Source organism: Falco cherrug, chromosome 12 (genome assembly GCF_023634085.1).
Source record: "Falco cherrug isolate bFalChe1 chromosome 12, bFalChe1.pri, whole genome shotgun sequence".
Classification (NCBI taxonomy): domain Eukaryota; kingdom Metazoa; phylum Chordata; class Aves; order Falconiformes; family Falconidae; genus Falco; species Falco cherrug.
The window spans coordinates 32,482,089-32,503,492 of NC_073708.1; the positions used below are offsets into that span (position 1 = coordinate 32,482,089).

The following is a 21,404-nucleotide window of genomic DNA, read 5'->3' on the forward strand; positions in this document are numbered from 1 at the left end:
CGTCACCTTTCATCCAAGTCATTGCTGCAGAGCAGTCTGTAGTAACAAGCAATGCTGCATGCCAAAAGTGTGGTGGAATCAGTAATTCAACTTCCAAACCCTCCTGTGTGGTAAGTAACTATTATTATTCCCACTCAAAAGAGAAAAACGGAAATGTTTCACCCTGACTCTTCTTTCATCTGGAGTGGTTTTACTTTGCCTTTCACATGGTGTAACTCTATTTACTCTGCTACACATGACCATCAGTGAAATGGGATTACAGCACAGGGAGATGAAGGGAATTACCCGAGGCCATATGATAGGAAAACCAAGCATTAGAAGTCAATGACTCTGATATCCAAATCTATACAAACCTCTCTAGGCTATGCTATAGTATTTTTTCCCTAAATTCAGCAAATAGTTCCTTAAGAACTCATCCTTTAAATATCCATTGCCTCCCTAGAATAAGGCTATTCACAAATGAAACGTACATTTGCTAATCTTAAGTAAAAATACTTTGTAATAAGGTATGTTCAACACCAGCTTCCATGAAAATAACAGTTTGCAAACTTGCTAAACTGGGAAATGGCTTGATTCTGCAAACCCCTCCGAGAGTGCACAGCAGGGCAGTGCTGACCCTTCCCCAGCCCCCAAACCTTGCTGACTGCTCTGCCAAGTAGCAAAGGGGCTGAAAGTTTTTGGAGCCCTGCTGTCAGAGTACAATGTTGCCTAAGCAAGCATTAAGAGATTATGGTAATAATAGGTATGCTTACTCCAAATAAAAGGTTTCATTAATCAAGCCATACTGAGATAAACCTGTCAGTGGACAGAGGAAACTAGAAATCAAATGCTGTGAAAGTTCTGACAGATTGTTAAATAGAAACCCTTTAAAACTGAATTTAATTTACTGTGATATTACAGATATTTATGCATCAATAGGCAAGTGCAGATTGAGTTCGGAGGTCAGCTCTGGTGCTTGAAAAATAAACGCGCAGAATGAAACAAAAGGTGACAGTTACCTTTGCCAGAAATTACAGTTTATTAAACTAAATATGAAGATCTGATCTGATTTGCGTTAAACAGAAAGGCACGGGGCTGGGGCATAATTTGCTGCAGTAGATTGTTTTACAAACAATTATAGAAATTACTGCCCCTTTTTTTAAAGTTGCATCTATAAACTTTAGCAGAAGAAACTGGGAACAAATATTGCACCATAGGAGCACAGTAAGGTACCAAGAGGCAGCAAGCACAGAGACTGTTCAGTGAGATTGTTCACTAATTATGCCATTAAAGCACTGCTCTCTCATCGGGCAGTGTGTGTTTGACTTCTATACCTACCATTTATTTATTTAATTTATCCTTCTGAATTTTTTTAAACCTCTCCATTTTCAGATTCATAGCTTCTTCAGAATCAGGATGTTCCTCTTCCTACCTCTTCCTCCTCCTTAGTTTCATGAATTTAGGCAAGTAATGTGGGAGAAAGGTAAATTTAAGGAGAGATTTCTCTCCAGGTAATTCTGCCAGCAAGTTGCACAAAGTTGTTTGCAAAGGGAAGTCCCACTCACCTGGGCAAGAACTGCAGCTCAGCCTGTTTCACATCATTCTTTGAAGGAATAAGACCCCAGAGACCATTTGCTGAAGTGTCATGGGCAGATAGAAAATAAAACATTGTTCCTGTTTCAAGGGATTATCTAGTCTGTTACAGACAGGCATAAATCTTTTTGTCATTGATAGGATGGCTCCATATCTAACATTAACGTTTGACTTAAACATAATGGTTACGTTGCATAGCATGTTTTTCTTTCAAGGGGAAAATTTGGACCTAATTATGAACCCGCTAAGCCAACAACAAAGCTCTTACTGACTCCACCAAGCACAGAAAGAAGTCCTTGAATACAAGCAGTCCTAAGTGAAAATAAGTATGTCAGTGCTATATGATATGAACATATTTATCTGCCAAACTTATATGAGATCATATCTAAATACATGACTTGAAAACACATAAGTATATTACATTTCACACACATAAGAAACATGTAAAACATGCAGGACATGTTAGCTAAAGCTATGCTAGACACATGTCCTTCCCAGAACCACAGCCCAGAAAAACTTTACCAGCTCAAGGACCCTCTATTCATGCAGATAACTACTGCAATGGAAGCAACCACATGAGTAAAGTTGTTCAGGGTCTGGTGCAACTTTCTGAGAAAATGTCCTTTTTTTGCACACATAAGGCTTGCAGGCCTGGGCCATTAGATAGTGGTTAATAGAAGCCAAACTGGCAGGATACTGTGACAAAGTCTCAGCCGTGAGCCTTCTCCGGTCATCGTCTCTCCATGAGCAGCATGCATTACCACAAACCATCCCTACAGGACCCTTCCAGCCGCCACTGAGGTTACTCAGGACCTGCATTAGCAGTGGCTTCAATACAGGATTGACCATTGCTCCAGGTCAAGGTTCACTAAGAAATGAAAATAAAATGTTAAAATCTATCAGGAGAAAGCAAGGAAGGAAGGTATTTCATGTATATGAAAATAAAAATTTACCTTACAAATTCTAACAAGACAACTTAGAAAATTAAACTCTAGTTCAGCTTTAGAATACTTTTAATTTGAAGCACATATTTAAGTCCCATTAATTTACACAGTTTAAATGCTATGTCAAGTAAATATGGAAACACAGACTATAGGACTGGAAAAATATTCAGGAAGTTCATCCCTTTGCTTGGAGGAAGACCATGACAGATCTAACAAAGCCAGACCTGTAACTGCTGGCTGTTGGGTAGATAGAAGTTAGTTATACTCCAGAAACAAATCAAATGCGTAAGAGAGGAGTCATGTCCTCACCTGTCTATTCCGTGCATGCTTTAGCCTTTCTGAAACAGGAAAAACCAGGATCTGACCTGTTGTCCTGTGAGTCCTAACCCTGTCTCAAGAAAAGTACAATTAGTTTAAATGCTCATTCCCAGGCTACAGATAAATAAACACAGAGGCAGGACTCCATGGGTGTAGGGGCCTCACAACTGTAGTCACCTTTGAATAACTGCAGTCATTTCCCATTTCTGAGCAGTTCAGCGAAAGGCTGGAGTGGGTAGAGCCTGTGCTCGGGTATCAGTGAGTAACCTCCAAACCCAGAGCCACAAAGGACTAAGAGCTTATTGGAAGCAAATCCAGAAGTCCTTTTTCATCACCGCAGCACAATTACCTGCGCTCTGGGGGGCCAATGCTCTTAGGGTGAAAACCCTGAGCAATGATCACTTCTGGATTTTGAGGAGGAAAGCCACCTACCTGCTTATTTGGAGCAGGGCAGAGAGTAAAAGCAGTGGATAAGGGAGACTTGGAAGAGCCTGCATAGGGGTGAGGGTGCAATCCCATGAGGACAGACCTGAGTGCTGGGCTGTAACTGCAGTTGTTCCCTGTGAACCCCAGTATCTCCCCTTGCAGCACTGGGGAACAATAATGCTTTCGCAGAGTTAAATGAGTTGCACAAGTTAAAATCATTCATTTCTGTTCAGTGTTTTGAGATCACTGCCTTGAAAGCTCTATCTCAGCACAAATGTCTTCTTATTATGAATGAACGTTAACTCTGCATGGGTGCTAAGAGGTGTAACAAGCAGTAATGAGGTAAAATTAACAAATGGCCTATGTAGACCAACTAAGAGGAGAAGTGTCTCATAGGCAGTGGAATGTTTCCCCAAGGGAAGTAGGGAAAAACCCTATAAATCAGAAAGTTTTAAATAAACCCAAGGAAACAGAAGGATCCCTCTTACACCTGTGCTGCGTGAGTCCTCAGAGTAAATGATCAACAAGTATCACACAGAGCCATTTTCACCAGTAAATCTTACAAACAGCAGTAAAAAAAACTGAGTAAAATGGATCCACAATGTCTGTGAGTCTCCAAGTGAAGCCAAAAGCCACCAAAGTGATTCCTGCCCACGACCAAGGGATGGCACAGGGGGTTGCTCCCCACATCAGCCACCCCACCAGTGGGACAGCAGCCCTTGCATATCTCCATGACCCCCTGCAGGCCCTGTGAAACCTTCCCACCCTCCCACACCAGCAGCAGGCAGCTACAGCTGCAATAAACCCCGCAGCAACCCCGAGACAGGAGTGAGCCCAGTCCTGGGCAGGATTAGGTCTTTTATCCCCAAGTCATCCTCCCTGCCATGCAGACCATGCTCGTTCATAGCAGAGAACTGTGACAGGCCTCCACGTTTTATTTATTTAGATGAGTTTACAAAGCAATTAAGACATTTTGGCAAATGCTGAGGTGTAGATTTCCTCCCTTATGATAGATCATTCCTGGCTTTTTTTTCCCTGTCCTTCTGGACAGATAAATGTTTCATGGTCCCACAGACATATTTTCTCTCTGCCCAGTTGCTTAGAATCTATTTAAACATGCCTGTTGAACTCCTCTATCATGTAATATTTTAACAAGAGCCCCTAAATAAGCTTTATTTACAGACTGTAAATACTGTCTGATGAGCTCAATACACTGTTTCATCACTGCCTTAGCTGGAATTCCTCTTGGAAACCTTTCTTACCTGGGCAAAAGCAGGAAATCCAACAAAAAATAGAATGTTGATGTGGTTTAAGGAATAAATACTGATTCTTCACATCCTCCCCTTTCAATTGGAAATACCACCCTTTAATGATTTTAGTCAAAATTAAAACCCTCTCTAGTTTTATCCGTTCTGTCCTAGACATGAGCAAAGTTGCCAACGTCTGCTCTAGTCATACAAGTGCTGGAAATGCTCATCCAGGCTCTGCACTGCCTGTGATCCCCCACAGAAGCTTCTGGAATCAGTAGGGTTTTACAACATGCCCTGGAAGGCATTAGAATACCTTAATAAAAAGTTTAATAAAGATTCCTCTAATAAGGTGAAGGATCTAAACTGAATTCAAAGAAGTACCCTAATGGTCAAACTGACAAAGAAGCTTTGTGGGGAATGGCAGAAAGCAGCTCTGCTGGAAATGGTCTGTGTTGCCCCAAAAAAATAAAAATTAAATATATTTTGGTCCAAAAAAATTTACTGGGGGGGGGGGGGGGCGGGGGGGGAATAGCAGTCATTTTTCTTTCTGAAGCCACCAATTTTGTTTCCAAGAAGTTTGCAGAGGTCACCCACTTTTCATAGAAAAATTCTGATAACTCACTTCTGTATTTAGAAGGTGGAGGTGGAAAATGTTGGACTGGCGCAGACATATGGCAAGTCAGGACAGCCCTTCAGTGACTCCCCTTGCTCTGCCACTAAGCCAGGACTTGGAGGGCTTTAGCAATGCTTATTTTCTGTACAGAAGAAAAAGCAGATAGGCCCCTAAAATGTGTTACAGCACTCACCAGATAAGGAGCTACCTGGTTTAGCAGGTGAAGAGGTGCTTGGGGAGTTTTTGATAGAGAGATTATGGACCTGATTGCATTAATACCTAGCATGGGTTTTAACCTGCATTTTGGGTAAAATTCACTGTTCTGCAGAAGGCCCATAAAAGGCCTGTGCACCACTTACGCTCCACCAAGGCACCATTTGGATGGTGTACACAGAGCTGTGGTGATGCATAGGCCCTGTGCCGGCCGCCTCCGTCAGGAGGGGTTTCATCCGTTATGTATCAATAATATTCCATGTGTTGGGGAAAAATATTAGCAGGGTAATTTTATTAACAACAGTAATAATTCACCGCTTGTCTTTCCGTGCTTAATAAAGGGAATCAAGGGTGTTATACACAAGCCAAAGGAATGGCTTGCAAAACTATCCTGGAAAAAACAAACAAATGAAGCCCTGGGAAGCATGAGAGCACGTGGAGAGGGAGCTGGCTCCCACCGACGTCCTGGCTGTGCTGATTAATAAAAATAAATCCTGAATCAGCTCGTAGTGTTCCTTGGCCACTCATGACATGCGAAATCTCATGGGAGTGTCTCTGTGTTAAGTATGCATTAGCTTCATGCTGGGCAGAGGACTGGGCCACCCCATGAAGGGCACCCAGCAATGCTGCTTTTGGCAAAGGGATTTCCTCACATCCCAGGAAATCCTCTTAGCTTCTTCTCATCCATTTGCATCTCACTGGCAAGGGGAATAACTGAGAAAAAAACTGCTGTGCCTTCCTCACACCTTCTGCCTATCTGCAAAGTCAGTATAAAAACACACAGAGGCCGCAGTTTGAAACGAGCTTCCACCGCTGCTTTCTTGCAGACCCTCGTTTTGAGTTGTGTCCCTTCTTTTTGGGTTGCATCCCTGCTTTTTGAGACATGTCCTTGTGTTTGCTACCAAACTGGCATCACTTGCACCACCCCTTTGGGCCATGTGTGAGGGAAAAATATTTTTCCATGAAGGGAAAATATTGTGTCATGGAGATTTACGCCCCTTCCTCAGACAAATAAAGGCATTTTCATATAAAATGCATCTTCCCTCCCAAGCCCTATCAGCCTCCCCTCTCCCCTCCATCCATGGAGAAATCCCCAGGTTTTGAAGGAGCAACGATGGCCTGAGCACATCCCTTCCCTGACCAGCCATTCCCCAGAGAGCGAGCCAGAGGGTGACAACATCGAACCCTGGCATCGCTGCTGCCCACAGAGCCCAGCCGGGGGCTGCCACGTGCCCCACCACCCCAGGAGCTGGGCCAGGGTCACCCCTCCTCACCCATCCCTTCCCTCAATAAAGTCAAATAAAGCAAATCCAAAGGATTTTTTGAGACTTGCTTCTGCTTTTTCTTCCTGTGTATTTATTATGCTTCGCAGTACAGGAGGCTCCTCCAGGGACAGGGACTTGACAGGGTGTTTAGAGGATGAGTTTTAGCCATTTTGTTGGAGATGGACAGGGACATGAGCAGGGCCTTCCAGGAACCAACACTGCTGGACGCCCGGGGCTGCGTGGGACTGCGGAGCGGGCACGGGGTGCTCGCAGGCACAAACTGGGGACATATAACCATTTCTTTAGGGCGGGGATTTGCAAAATGAAAATCTGAAGAATAAACAAATTTTTGACTGAACAACTGCCAGCTGTTTTGTGGTGGGGTTTTATTTCCTCAAATCAGACCTCAGCTAACTTCTCAGCTGTCTTACACAAAAGGCAGCAGAGTTTCTCTGCTTATACAGCCCAATTTGCCCAATAATAATTTTGTATTTTAACTTACTTGATTAATTTTGCTCTCACCTTGCTTTGTAAAGCACCCGAATATCTAAGCTGTACTGGGCTCCATTCATGATGATTTTGGTTTTATTTTGAGTCCCAAGAGGATACAGTATGGGGACACCTGAGCGCTGCTGCCTGCTTTTGCCGGGTCCCTGGGATGTTCCTGCCTGTGCCTAATACCGGGATTTCCCCCTGCAAGCCCAGCAGAGCCAGTACCTGCAGGTCCCTTCCACCAGCACCCATCCACCACACAGCTCAGCACCCACCCACCACACAGCTCAGCTCCCAGGAGATGGGAAGGCAAGGAGGAGGGAAATGGCCAGCACAAATACACACCTACAAAAAAATGAACACTGAATTCAAGACGATGCATGTTTTTACATAAACCCCGCATTTGGCTGGTGTTTAGATCCTGCCAGCAAGGAAGGAGCAGAGAGAAGCTCGGTGTGACACCCGTGGGAGGACAGGCACAGTGCGGGGCTGCACGGCTCCCCTGCCCCGATGGCGGGGGGCTGCCCGGGGGCAGCATGTACATGCACATATATACATGCATAAAGAAACCCCATCCCTCTGGGGGGATGTGAGCGGTGTGTGCCTCCATCCGCCCGCCCGCGGTACCCCAGGGCCGGGACCGTGGGGCAGCCCCGGCGCCCCTTCCCGGTTAAGGAGCGGGGGGAAGGGAGCGGGGGTGTCTCCCCAAGGGAAAAAGGCTGCAGAACATGGAAAATCTGCGCCTCGGTGAAACCGGACTTGCACAGGACTCAGCGGGAAAGGCAGCGCCTAAAGCGCGCAGACAGCGCGGGGTGCCGCGGCCCGCTCCGCCCCTGCGTGCTGCTCCGCCGGGGAGGGCGCAGGCTCCGCGGGGCGCAGCCTCGCCCCTGCGGCTGCCCCGATGGCGGGGGGGGGGGGTCCCAAAGTTGTCTTCCCCTGCGCGGCCGCGCACCCCGCACGGGGGAAAGTCCCGCGGGCGCGGAGCGCAGGCCGCCCCCAGCTTGGGTTTCCCTAAAGGCGAACTGGGGCTAAGTAATGAATCGATCTAAAATTAACCGGAGGAATGGAAATGCTCTAAAAATAAGCCAGCAGCTGCCGTGGTCGCAGCCCCCCGCTCCCGTGGGGAAGGGGGAGCGGGGCCGGCCGGAGGAGGGGGCTCGCCACGGCGCGGGCAGAGCCGGGCGGGCTGCGCGGGGCTGCGCGGAGCGGCCGACTGCGGGAGGTCGGGGTGCGGCGCCCTGAGGGCGGCCGTGAGTTACGGGGCTGCGCGGCGGCTGGCGGGGCGCTCGCCGCGGCTCTCCGCAGGTGCGGTGACGGAGAGCGGGGCTGCCGGCGGGGCGGGGACGGCTCCGCACCCCAGCGCGGACGGAGCCCCCCAAAACTTCTCGGCCTGCCTGCTGCCTCCTGCTCCCAAACCGGCATATTTTTTTAATTATTATTATTTTGAATTTATATTTTAATTTCTTTTCTTTTCTTTTTGCACGGAAGCACCGCAAGCGTTTCGGGAAGCGGCGGCTCGCCTCCCCCGGCATCCCCGGCCCGGCGCGGGAGCGGGGGGCGGCTCCGGGGGCTGCGGAGCGTGTGCGGGAGCCACCGCCGCGCTCCCGCGGGGCAGCGCCGGGCAAGGAGCCGGCCCCGGCCCGCTGCGAGCCCCCACCGCGCACACACACACTCGCACACACCTCCTCCTCTTTTCTCCTTTTTGATCCATGCAGCGATCCTATATTCTCCCGGCTTGTCTCTTTTATTCTTTTGTACTCAGGCGTGTTGTCCTGGCCAGCAGTGTGAACGGGGGCTTTGTAAAACGGGACAGATAAAAATGAGCAACATCATATTGTTTGACAGAATGATCCAAAATGATAAAGTGCCTTCTCTGGAGGGGGTGAAAATGGTGAATTCCTAAAAAACAAGAGCGTCGCTTCTCTCCTCTGCCTCCCTGCGCTGCTCGCAGTAGCCTAAAGGGATCTGCCGCTTGCACCAGCCCGGATCACGTCCAGCCACTCTTTTCAATGGGAAGTCCTCTTTTTTAAAAGCCTTCATTTATTTATTTTTAAATAAATAAAGAAGGGGGGGAGCAGCTTCGGCTCGGGACCCCCCGTTCTCCTCGCGGCGAATGAAAAGCACAATTTTCGAGAGAAAGGCTCGTTTTGATTAAATCTGACATGCTGCTGATAACTCCATGCTAATGTGAAATAATTAACATAATAGCCATAATTAAAAGCACGCTAACAATGCCATAAATTTATCACACAATTTTACTAGCTTTCTGCCCCTAACTGCTCTCTCATCGTTAATTAAACGTGTTGCCTTTTACAGAATGGATGTTTATACATTTCCAATACAAATAAATCCGAAACCGTTTTGGAAACATGACCAATTTCGTTTTACACTGAAGTCTGCCGGTTTACAGGCTATTTATTACAATTGAAAAAATATATAAAGAAAAAGAAAAGAAAAAAAGAAACCAAACACGCGCAAATAGAGGCCAGAAAAGAAAAGAAAAGAAAAGAAAAGAAAAGAAAAGAAAAGAAAAGAAAAGAAAAAAAAGAAAAGAAAAGAAAAGAAAAGAGCCAGATATATTTGAAAATCTGCATCTTTAGAGACAAGCCCGGCCTGGGCGGGTCCAGGCCCGGGACCGGCGGTGCGGTGTGACAGCTCAGCTCTCGCTCCCGGTGGCAGCCACAGTCCCGGTCCAGCCCCGGCCGGGGGAATGCTTGTGTCGTGTGTGTGTGTGTGTGTGTGTGTGTGTGTGTCCCCACCTTAGATGTGTTTATTTTACCGGGATTTCTCACCCGCAGCCCCTCTCCTGCGAACCCCTTTACCCCCGCACGTTTATAACGAACCACAATGCTGGTTTAATCCAGGTCAGGTCAACGATTTATATAACTCATTAGTGAAAGTAATAGGCTTAAGGAGATGAAAGGGGACACCTTTGGTTTCTCCTTCCTTTAAAACGATTACAGAAGCAGAAATTGCCCCAGCGCTGCCTTTCCTCCTCGATCCCCCACCCCCCACCCCCGAGGCTCAGCCTCCGGATTTATTTTTAACTCGCTTCGCAGCCACGATCTTGCTTTGCCATATTAGAATCAAATTGAGTTGTAATTAATTTCTCCCTCTCTATCATAACTTATTCCATCCTCCCTTTCCCCGGTGCTTGCCGTGTCTCTATTTGACTCCGTATCGATCCGGACGATACAGTTTGTTTTTCTCCTGTTGCTAAATGTATCTGTCTATATGGGCGCCCACTTTCTATTTCTGGTGGTGTCATTATTGTGGGTTTCCACCTCCGCATAGGCTGCATTAATTATTTCATTGCTTTGCAGGGCGCAGCCCCCGCTGTTGCTCCCGCTCAGCCCTTGAACTTCGGTGGGCTCGGGGGCTCCCGGGATATTCCGGGCAAAGTTTCCTGATTTTTAGAAATATCTTTCCTCCCTCCCCAATCCGCCCAGACGGGCTCCTAAATACTTTTTAGCCGGGTGGGCGCTTAAATAGTTCCTTAAACTTCTCTACCTGAAGCCGTGGGAGCCGCAGCAGCGCCCGCGGCCGGCGGAGGGGCGCGGAGGGGCGCGGAGCGGGGCCGGGCCGCTCAGCCGGCAGCCGTGATTGAACACGGGATTAGCACAATAGAGCCCTAATCGAGGGGAAACGTTTCTTTTCACGCTAAGCACCGTAATTAATGGTATGAATCAATTAATTTGACTTTTATTGTGTCGAAGAAAAGCGCAACAAATGAAACGGGGTTGCGGAGTTGGGCTTTTTTTCCTCCCTTTTCCCTGGGAGAGTCTTTGCGGGGGGGGGGGGCAGCGCGAGTGTGCGTGAGTGTGCATGGAGGTATGCGGGGGGTGTACCTACGTGTGAGCGGGCGGTACGCGGGTGCGGAGGCCAGGGTGACGGCCCGCGGAAATCCGCCGGGAAACGCTTAAAAACGGAGCGGGGCGGAGGGGGGCAGGGGACGGACCCCGCGGTCGCGCAGGGAGGGAAGGAGCCGGCCCCGCGCATCCTCCGCGCAGTCCCTTCCGCGGGGCCGGGCCCGTCCCGCCCAGAGGCTCCGCGGCCGGAGCGGCCCATCGGGGCCGGGTGGAGGGTCTCGGGGAGGCCGGGGCGCCCACATTTCCGGTGGGCCTGGGCGGGGGGGGCGGCTATTTGCCTTTCCTAAAGCAAGGCCGCTCGTGGGAAATCGTTTTCTCCTGGGGTATTTTTCTAATTTAATTGTATTTACCGAAATCCGACAACACGTGCGAGAAATACAACAGCGAGGGGATCGGCGGGACGAATTCAGCAGCGAAGCTCCGGGAGCCACCCGCGGCCAAGGTCCCGGGCGGGGGGTCCTGCTCCTGGGCACACCGGGGCAAGGGTGGGCGGCCGGGCCCCCTCCCGCCCCGCCGGGCGCCTCTCCCCGGGCCGGGGCTTACCTGGGGCCGCGTCAATACGGTCCTCACATTCACACACACTCCCTCATTTCCTACTTTTTCATATGCTAAAGCCCGCAATGATTAAGTCGTTAACACCTCTAGAAAAAAAAAAAAAAAAGAAAAAAAGGAAAAAGAAAAAAGAGGAAAAAAAAAAAAGGAACCGGCTAAAAGCTTCTTTATTTATAGTTTCCCTTTGTTATTTTACGTCTTTTTTATTTCTCCCTGCAACTAACCTAATAGATTAATCAATAGCCATTCTCTGATCTTCCGTTCCCAGCCGGTGCTGCTGCTGAAAGAAAAAAAAAATAAAAAAAGAGGAAAGCACGGAAAAGTGCTTCCAGAGCCCAAACTTGGTGGGATTAAGCGCTATTACGGCGGCGCATCCGCTGAGCCCCGCGCTGGGCCGGGGCGGCCGCTGCCGAGCGCACCGCGGCGGCCTCCGGGTCCGCCGCACCGGGAGCGGCGGCAACTCGTCGGCGCAGGGCCGCGGGGGATGGCTGCCGGGGGCGGCGGGGCCGGCGGGCGGCGGGGGCCCGGCGGGGCGGGCAGGCGGGCGGCCCGACGGGACGGGCGGGCCGAGCGGAGCCGCCGCTGCTCTTTGTTGACAGTCCATGAAACAACTCGAGTTTTGCATGACTTCACAGCGGGGCGCCTGACGTCACGCGGTCACGTGGCGCCGCCTCCGAGTATATCTTTAACGGGAAAGTAATCTATCAGGCAGTCCGGACCGCCGCGCTTCCAAAGTGGCGAGCGAGGCCCCGCGACGCCCCGGCCTCCTGCCCCCGCCCCGCCCGGCCGCCGGGAGCTCCGTCCCCTCCCTCCGCCAAGGGGGGGAAAAAAAACAATCGGGGAAAGAGGAGGAAAAAAAAAAAAAAAAAAAGCGGCGCCAGGGGCGGCGGAGCGGTGCGCGGCGGGGCCGCGGAGCGGAGCGGTGGAGCGGCGGGCGGCCGCGGAGCCGCGGCGGCCCCATGCCCGGCGCCCGCGGGCGCCCATCGCGGCGGGCGGGAGCCAGCGTCGCCGCCTGACCCCCGATGCCCGGGAGCGGGGCGCGCAGCCGGAGGTGACCGGGCCGCCAGGGCAGCCCCGCGCCGCGGGACGCCGCGGACGGGAGAGGAGCGGGCGCGGCCGCCCCATGCCCCGCGGGGACGGCGCCGCGGGGCGCAGCCGGGCCGCTCGGGTCTAGCCCCAGGGGCCGGTCGGAGGAGCGGCGGGAGGGGGGCGCGGGGGGAGCCCGCCGCGCCGCCGGGTGCGGGCGGGAGGCCCCGCCGCCGCGCCCCGTCCGCCGAGCGGGGATGACCCTGTCGGGCGGCGGCAGCGCCAGCGACATGTCCGGCCCCACCGTCCCGGCGGCCGAGGATGTGGATATCGACGTGGTGGGCGAGGGCGACGACGGGCTGGGCAAGGACAGCGACGGCGAGGCCGGCAGCCCCGCCGCCCTGCCGCGCCTGCCGCTGGACGAGGCGGCGGAGCTGGCGCTGCCCGCGGAGGCGGGCGCCGGCGCGGAGAGCGGCAGCAGCGGCAGCGGCAGCCCGGCCGAGGCGGCCCCCGGCGGCGCGGCCGAGGGCGGCAAGGGGGGCGGCGAGGAGGGGGCCAGCGGCGGCGGCGGCGGTGCGGCGGGGCAGAGCAAGCCCAAGAGCAGCCTGGTGAAGCCGCCCTACTCCTACATCGCCCTGATCACCATGGCCATCCTGCAGAGCCCGCAGAAGAAGCTGACGCTCAGCGGCATCTGCGAGTTCATCAGCAACCGCTTCCCCTACTACCGGGAGAAGTTCCCCGCCTGGCAGAACAGCATCCGCCACAACCTCTCCCTCAACGACTGCTTCGTCAAGATCCCCCGGGAGCCCGGCAACCCGGGCAAGGGCAACTACTGGACGCTGGACCCGCAGTCCGAGGACATGTTCGACAACGGCAGCTTCCTCCGCCGCAGGAAGCGCTTCAAGCGGCACCAGCAGGAGCACCTGCGGGACCAGACGGCACTGATGATGCAGGGCTTCGGCGCCTACGGCCTCGCCGGCCCCTACGGCCGCCCCTACGGGCTGCACCCCGGCGCCTACACCCACCCGGCGGCCGCCGCCGCCGCGCTGCAGTACCCCTACATCCCGCCCGTGGGGCCCATGCTGCCGCCCGCCGTGCCGCTGCTGCCGTCCAGCGAGCTCAGCCGCAAAGCCTTCAACTCCCAGCTCAGCCCCAGCCTCCAGCTGCAGCTCAACAGCCTGGGCGCCGCCGGCTCCATCGTCAAGTCGGAGCCCAGCAGCCGCCCCTCCTTCAGCATCGAGAACATCATCGGCGTCCCGGCCGCCAGCTCGGCTGCCAGCGCCCAGACTTTCCTGCGGCCGCCCGTCACCGTGCAGTCGGCCCTGATGGCCCACCAGCCGCTGGCGCTGGCCAGGACCACCGCCGCCATCGCCCCCATCCTCAGCGTGCCTACCAACATCATCGCGGGGCAGTTCCTGCAGCCCGCCGCCCCCGCCGCCGCCGTGCAGGCCAAGTGGCCGGCGCAGTAGCCCCGGGCACTCGTCCCCGGCCCGTTCCCGCAGAGCCCCGCCGCCGGCGGCCGCCCCCTCGGGGCTCCGCCGCCGGCGCGCCCGGGCTCCGAGCAGCGGGCGGCGGCCCCCGCCGCCGCCGCTTGTACATATTTGTATCAAAAATCACTGACGTTGCTTTCGGGGTTTTTATTTTTCTAAAGAGGCGAAATGACGGTCGCGATTAGGAGCTGCGAACTTTCACTTTTTTTGAAGGTTCCGGCGCTCCGAGCGGTTTTATCCGAAATAAACGAACAAACGAGAGAAAAAAAAATGTATTAAAAAAATAAGCGGGGGAAATTTTAAATATTAAACGAACGAACAAAAACAAAAAAAAATTTGGAGAAAAAAAAGAAAGGAGGAAAACGCTGTCATTCTATTATAGAAGTCTGTTTATATATGAATGAATATATGTATTCTAAATGTTATCCCTTCGTGTTGTACACAACTTTGTAAATAAATTTTTAAAATGCTCTGCCCGTCTTTGTATGAGAGGCGTCTCTCCGAGCGCCCGCCCGCGGTGCGAGCTGCGGGGCCGCCGAGGCTGGAGCACCCAGTGCGGGAGCGGTGTGGCCGCGGAGCGCCGGCCCTCTGCTTCCTGCGGGTGGGGGCTGCGCCGGGCGCGGAGCGGTGCGGTGCGGGTTTCCCACGGCCCCGTGCGTTCGGGATGCGCCGGCCGCGGCCGCGCTGCCAGAGCCAAGAGCCACCGGCCCTGCCGGGTGCCGGATCGCCCGCCGCGGCGGGACCACACCGCAGCGATTCCTGCGAAATTAAACCTTCCCCGGCAGATCCCAGGCTCCTTCAGCCGTGCCGTAATTTTCCCCTAAATATATTAATTTTTTTCTCAGCCTGACTTCGGCTTCGCATCCCGGCGCTGCGGGATCCTGCCCCTTCCCGGCCGGAATAGGTACGCTTTGGGTTGGCTTTCGTGGCTAATAATAAATTAAATGGTTTTTAAATAAAACCCGTTGGGGCGATCTAAGCAAGGTTTACTATTTATTTTGTAAGGGGTGGGGGAATAAAAATTCAAGCCGTGCCCGCGCGGATCTTTCGTTTAGATACGGAAAATAATCGGTGATAAAGCAGCGGCTCTGCGCTCCCAGGGAAAGGGAACGGCCTTTCCCAGCCCATTTCTAATAACTTGAGTTTTAAGGGCAGCTGCGGAAAAAAATGCACATTTGCGTGCATTTTCGGCGCTACTATAAAGAGACCGCCAAGATAAAAATAATAATAATAATAACGTGTAGCGCGTTACGGTATTTCAGACGCCGCTTTGGGGGGCTTAGCCTGGCAAGGTCTCGGGCACTCGGTCTGTGGGCGCTGACAGCCGTCGGCACTTTATTCTCTCCCTTGCAAAACGTTGAATTTTCGTCGCCTTTGAAAACCTTCGTGGATTTTGCTTTTCCGCCCAAATAATTCGCTTTGTTAGGAAAATCGGCGGCGTAAAATGCAGGCGGGATGCGGCGGGCGCCGGGCTTGGCTGCGGGAGGTACAGGACGAGGCGCTTGTTTCACCTCTCACATCGGCTGGGATTAAAAAAAAAAAAAAAACAACAAAAAAGCAGCAAACAAAAAACCCACCACCAAACAAAAAAATAAAAAATAAATAAATAACGGTGTCCTTGCTTTCCTGGTAAGCAGTAAATATTATTTCTTCCTAAGTAAATATTTATACCTCCGCATTCATAGACTAAAATAAAACAAGCAGCCCGGTGATGAGATAGTTTGAACTTTATAAATAAGGACTCGCTAATCGTCTGACACGAAAAGGGAGAAGAGGCACCTGAAGCGAGCGGGGCTCGGCTGCAGGCAGGGCCCTACATGGGCACCGCGGCGGCTGCGCTGCCGGCCGGACCCGACGGGGCTAAATCCGTGTGTGCGTGGCGGCTATAAAAGTAACAAGTTGTTTCACAGTTGTGTCTGGCTAATCGGTTCTACACAAACAGCAAATGGTAGGTGATGTGCGCAACACGCGCGGAGGTTATTTCTATATTTAGCGGATACCCCTGGGAAAAGGGAAAGGAGCCTCTTCTTGAATTCACTTTTAGGCTCAAGAAGCTGCTGATCCAGGGCTTCCAGAGGACACCGGATAACAGGGGCTCATTCCATTCCCCGGCCTTTGTTACTTATAAAATTACTCGCTCATATTTCCCCACATAGCAGCAATACCTCGAGCTCGGCATCTGCGCCCCGGCGGCGGCGGAACCGGCAACTTTCCTCCCCGCCGCCTCCCCGGGAAGCGCTGCTCCCTCCGTTACCGCCGGCCTGCCCTTCTCCCCGCCGCTTTTCCCCCCGATCGCCGAGGAGAGCGGCCGGCAGGACCCCGCGGCACCGGGGAAGCCTCTCCCGGGGAAGGGGTGGCGGCTCCCGGGGCCGGGCCGCACTGGGAGGGCGCGGGGCTCGGCAAGGACCTCGGCGGCGGCAGCGAGCTCACCCCCGTTCGGCGCGGGGGGCGGCAGCGGGCGCCCTGCGGGCAGGTGAGGGTTCCCGGTAGCGGCGGCGGCGGCGGGGGCTGCAGTGGCGCTTCGGGGCCTGCAGGGGGCGCGGCAGCTACCGCCGCAACCTCGGGGAACGGGCGCCCCCCCGGCGCCGGCAGCACCCCGCAGCCCCTGGCGTCGGGAACACCCGCAGCCTCCGGAGTCGGGAACATCCTCGCAGCCCCGGGGCCGGCAGCACCCCCGGGGAGGGGGTACCGGGAGCACCTGCGGTACCCGGAGCGGCCCGGGGTGGGACTGGGCCGGGCGCGCTCTTGCAAGGAGCGGCCCGACGGGGCGTCCCGGCGGGTCACGCAACGCTACCGGCAAGGCTCGGGGGCCCCGGGGCGGCGACGGGGCGGGAAGTCGGTCCCTAGGTGGGGGAGCGCTTGCAGCGGGCCGGCGAGCGGCTTCCACGGCGCGGTGCTGCCCAGCGGAGCGGGACACGGAGCTGGGCCGGGAGCAGCAGCAGGCCGGGGACAGCCGGGCACCAGCTCCCGACGACCTTTCCGCGGCCGCCCGCTTCACCCACACCACAGAAAGGCTTTTTCTTGTTCTTTCATGTATTTTCTTCCTTCCACAAACTTGTTCGACGCGTATGGCAAAACTTGACACGGTCGGTGACAGATGCCTATTGGTGCCAGACGTGTCGTGTCGGTCCCTGGGGTGTATTGAAAGTAAGTGGATCCTATGCCCCGGGAAAATGACCATCCTCGCAACCCGGAGAGTTTACCCAGAGCCACCCCACCCCCGGCCCGACACCCCCACCCCCCCGTTATTTATCACAGTTGAGGCCCCGCCGCTCCCTCCCACAATAAATAGGCTGGCGACAGGATCTGGCCCTAATCCTCCAAACCACCACGTTGCTTGGAAAAAAAAATATGATGCGATGGGCTCGTCAGGGCCATTCCCTCAGCTGATGCGGGTTTCCCGGGGAACCCTCTCGCTTGCGTGGCCGCGGAAGGTGCGCGGCCGGGGGGTGTGTGCTGCGTCCCCGCGCTCCAGCTCTCAGCGCCGCCTATTTATAGCATCATTGATTTCCCCCCGGGCACAGAGCTGGGCTGAAAGTTACAGGCTCATGGGTGTTGGAAGGCTGCGGCAAGCATTTGAAAAGGCAGGAAAAGCGTTTTTGTGGGTTTTTAAAAAACAAATATCGCCCGTGGGCGTTGTGCCTCAGGACGGAGCCCCCAGCGTTCGTGCCCCTCCCTCCCCCCCCCCCCCCCTCCGCAGCTGGCAGCACCGAGGGCACAACCGGGACCCGGGGGCAGCGGGGGGGTGGGGGTGGGATTGGAGCCCCCGCTCCGGTGCTGCGGGGCGGCAGAACTGAAGGCGGTTTGCCGGTCACCGCCGAGGGGGCACTGCCGGGAGTGTCCCCGGAGGGGGGTGTCGGGGGCAGGGGGGAGCAGGGGGGAGATGCCCGTCGGAGAGCTTTCCTTCTCGGTCCCACGGGGGGGTGGCCGGAGGGAAGCATCCACTGGAGAAACCAGGAACCCTAGGGACACGGGCAAGTGTTTGCCCGGGTGACCACCCCGCAAATCCCCGGCGGTGCTGCTCCCACGGGGGAGGCCCGGGGCCGCTCCCGCCCGGCCCCGGTGTGCCCCCCCCCGCCCCGGGCCAGAAACCAAAGGAAGGAGGGGGAGCGCTGCGGGTGGGGAAGTGCCGTGGGGGCTCTCGGGGGCCTCCCGCTCCGGGAAACATACAACAGAGACTTCCTTGGGGCGGGGGGGGTGGGGGGGGTGAGTGTCCACCCCCCGCTGCGGGGCTGGGGGGCAGTTCCCGAGGGAATTCGATGGGATTTAGCCTCCGGGGCCCACCGGGCAGTTTTCAGAAGCTCCCTGGTGTCTGAGGCGCGCTGCGGGCCCGTCCCCGCCTGCTCCCGTGGGGGCACCGCGGGCCGGGCGGGGGGCACCGGCCGCGCCACCCGGGGATCTGCAGCCAAGCGGTGCGAAAAGGCGGCGGCGGCGGCAACGCCGCGAGGAGCGCGCGGAAGTTGCGCCGCCCGGCCCTGCGGGTCCGCGGCTGCGGCCGGGGCTCGCTCGGGCACGGCGCGTCCCTCCGCGGCGGCGTTCGGTACGCGGCCGCTGAAACCTCCGCGGGGCTTAACCTTCCGCTCGGAGCCGTGAGCAGCCGTGTCACCCCGCAGCCTTCCTCTCCGGGGTGTCACCTCTCACCGCGCCGGGAACCCGCGCAACTGCACTAGCACCCGCGGTACAGTTTTCTTGAGAGACACCACTTCTGTTCCAGGGACTTTTATTGAATTACGTTTTACTAGTCTTAAAACATTAAGCGTTATGTACTTAAAGGATACAGAGCATAGGTATTACATCCACAGAAAGTATTTTAGTCAGTGAATGTTCAATGTAGCAGGTAGAGATGAACTTAGCACGTCTTCCAGACTGAACTGGGAACAGACTCTTCAGCCATAAAATGCACTTAACAGTCTATTTAATAGTGGCGAGGTCCTTGAAAATGCAATATCCATGCTAATCTTGCCTTTTTCTAAATCAGAAATGAAAAATAGGTCAGCAAGGTAGAACCTTCCCCTTCCATTTAAAATGTGACATTTAGTCTATTTAAATAACTAAGTAAACTTTATTAATTCAGGATTTGGTAAGCAAGCTGAGAAAGTAGGCACTTCGCGACTTTATTAAGACAGGAAAATGTGAGAGGTAGCGTCCTTGAACTCCAGGTTCAAGAAAATCCCCGTTTCCTTGAGCTTCAGCAAAATGGGAAAACCCGGGACACGGGAAAACCGCTCAACCTCTCCCTCTCCTGAAACTCTCCCTGCTCCGCGGGGGGCCGGGAGCACCTCCCCGGCGCGGAGGTAGGAGCCTTCCCGGCGGGGAGTCCCCGGGCCGGGCTGGGGGAGTCCCGCAGTCCCCCAGCGGCCACCCCCCCAGCACTGCCTGCCCACAGAATGGCGGGAATTGGAGGAAACAACCCAAACCCTCCAGCCTTTCTAATAATTAAGAAAAAAAAAATCAACATTCCTGCAGGCTCTAGCAGTGGCTTCAACCGCGGTCCCCGCTGCTCGTGCTAGGGAAACGAGGATGCCAAAGAAGCGCGGCCACCGCAGCCCGTCAGCGCAGGGCTCTCACCGCCCGGCTGCCCGCACCCACCGCCTCTCCCAGCCTGACAAACGTGCCCCTACATTCCGGGCGATTTTATAGCGTGGGAAGCCCGGGGAAAGGTCGGACTGGGAATCGGCAACTGCAAACGTCTGCGGAGTTTGTTTCCCCGCTCGCTCCTGCACCACGGCTCCGCTCAGAAACTAAATCCTAGAGGAGTTGGAAAGGAACTTTTTATAGCCGCAGCCCCTTCCAGGGCTCCCGCCTGCCTTAGGAAAGACTTTCTCGTTATTCTGACCGCATTTCACTCCAAATTTACGGAATACCCGGGAGATATTTGCCGTACCCCCGTCAGCCCTGAGAGCCGGGGTGGAGCAGCCGAGGCAGCAGCCCGGCTGAAGCCTCCCGAGGACCAAGGGCTCCGAGAAGCCCTTTAGCTGCTCAATATCGGTTTCTTTTTACTACCGAGAACCAAACCCAAGCCCTGCTAGTCTACTACCCCGCGGCATCAATGTGTCCTTAATGCCTTTTCCAGTCATTGATCTGGTCAAAGTCACCGCAGAAATACTAGTGACAGAGACTCAATGCCGGGCGACGTGACCAATGCAAGTATTTAGAAAGCATTCAATAAAAAAACCTTTCCCGGGGAGTGAATGATTTCACCTTGCAACAAAGAGGGCTCAGCTAATTGAAATAACGCACTTGAATGTGCAGCTGTGTGCTCCTGCTCACCCATACCGGCTCCAGGACCAAATGATCAATAACCTGCAAGGTAAAACCTAAAAACTCTTTTTTTTCTTTTTTCTTGCAGTAGGAGCCCACAGAGGCAACACTCACAGGCTTGGTTCCTTGGCCTCACGGTTTGGGAGAGGGCTTTAGGGAATTCCGGGCATGGAAAATCCTGAAGGGAAGACTAGAAGGAAAGGAGAGAGGGGCTGGGAGAGGAGAAATTGAAATAGGAACCTGCCCTGGTGATTCTCCCCAGGCTTAGGATGGGAATTCACTTTGCATGGCGTTTTCAGTGTCATATACCACGCTAAAGCCACAGTAGGGTTCGGGCAGCATAACTCTTCCCGTCTTCTAACCTACCTCGTAGCTGGAAGATTTTTAGGACTATGCTTTTTTCACAGATTTGTCATCTCCAGGCAACCCTTAGGATCTTACTAATATCCTAAAATGGAAGCATTTTCCTTAGCAGCAATATGACTGATAGAGTCTAACAAACTTAGGTAAGATATGTAAAATTTGATAAACATAATCCGCCATTTTCAATAGGATTATGGCTCCAAACACCTTGACAGGCCAGCAGACCAGAATGATTTTTCTGTCTACCTGTGTTAGCCCACAAACTTCCAGTCTCTTCATACCATCCTGCCCTAGGTAACACAAGTGGCAGTTGCCCAGAATGCTGAGATTATGGCAGGTTTAAGAGGGACCAGGATGTCTGAGTCATTGCAGTCAAATGAAAAGACGTTGGGATAGTGGAAATGAGTATTTTATATGTGGTTGCACTGGAAGAACTTCCAAGGAAGAAAAGCCATGGCTGGTGGTATGCAGTACTGTGTGTTGCCTAGTGTTTATATACTTTAGGAACAACTCGGCGCATTGTCCTGGTTTCAGCTGGGATGGAGTTAATTTTCTTCTTAGCAGCTGGTGCAGTGCTGTGTTGTGGATTTGGTGTGAGAACAATGTTGATAGCACACTGATGGTTTTAGTTGTTGCTGGGTAAAGTTTATACTAAATTAAGGACTTTTTGGTTTCTTGGGTCCAGCCAGCAAGAGGGCTGGAGTGGCACGGGAAACTGGGAGGGGACACAGCCAGGACAGCTGGCCCAGA

At 54.0% G+C, this 21,404-nt stretch overlaps 1 protein-coding gene across 1 annotated transcript; it reads left to right on the top strand.

The window, feature by feature from the left end:
• The first annotated feature begins 12,662 nt into the window (after nucleotides 1-12,662).
• FOXD3 (forkhead box D3) lies at nucleotides 12,663-14,500 on the top strand. The gene has a single exon (XM_055725316.1). It carries the CDS (start codon nucleotides 12,798-12,800, stop codon nucleotides 14,007-14,009), a length of 1,212 nt encoding a protein of 403 aa, XP_055581291.1. The 5' UTR covers nucleotides 12,663-12,797; the 3' UTR covers nucleotides 14,010-14,500.
• Nucleotides 14,501-21,404: the final 6,904 nt, after the last annotated feature.

Bases quoted from the DNA above. Each gene is read 5' to 3' on its own strand.
- FOXD3 (XM_055725316.1), top strand. From the start codon at position 12,798: ATGACCCTGTCGGGCGGCGGCAGCGCCAGCGACATGTCCGGCCCCACC.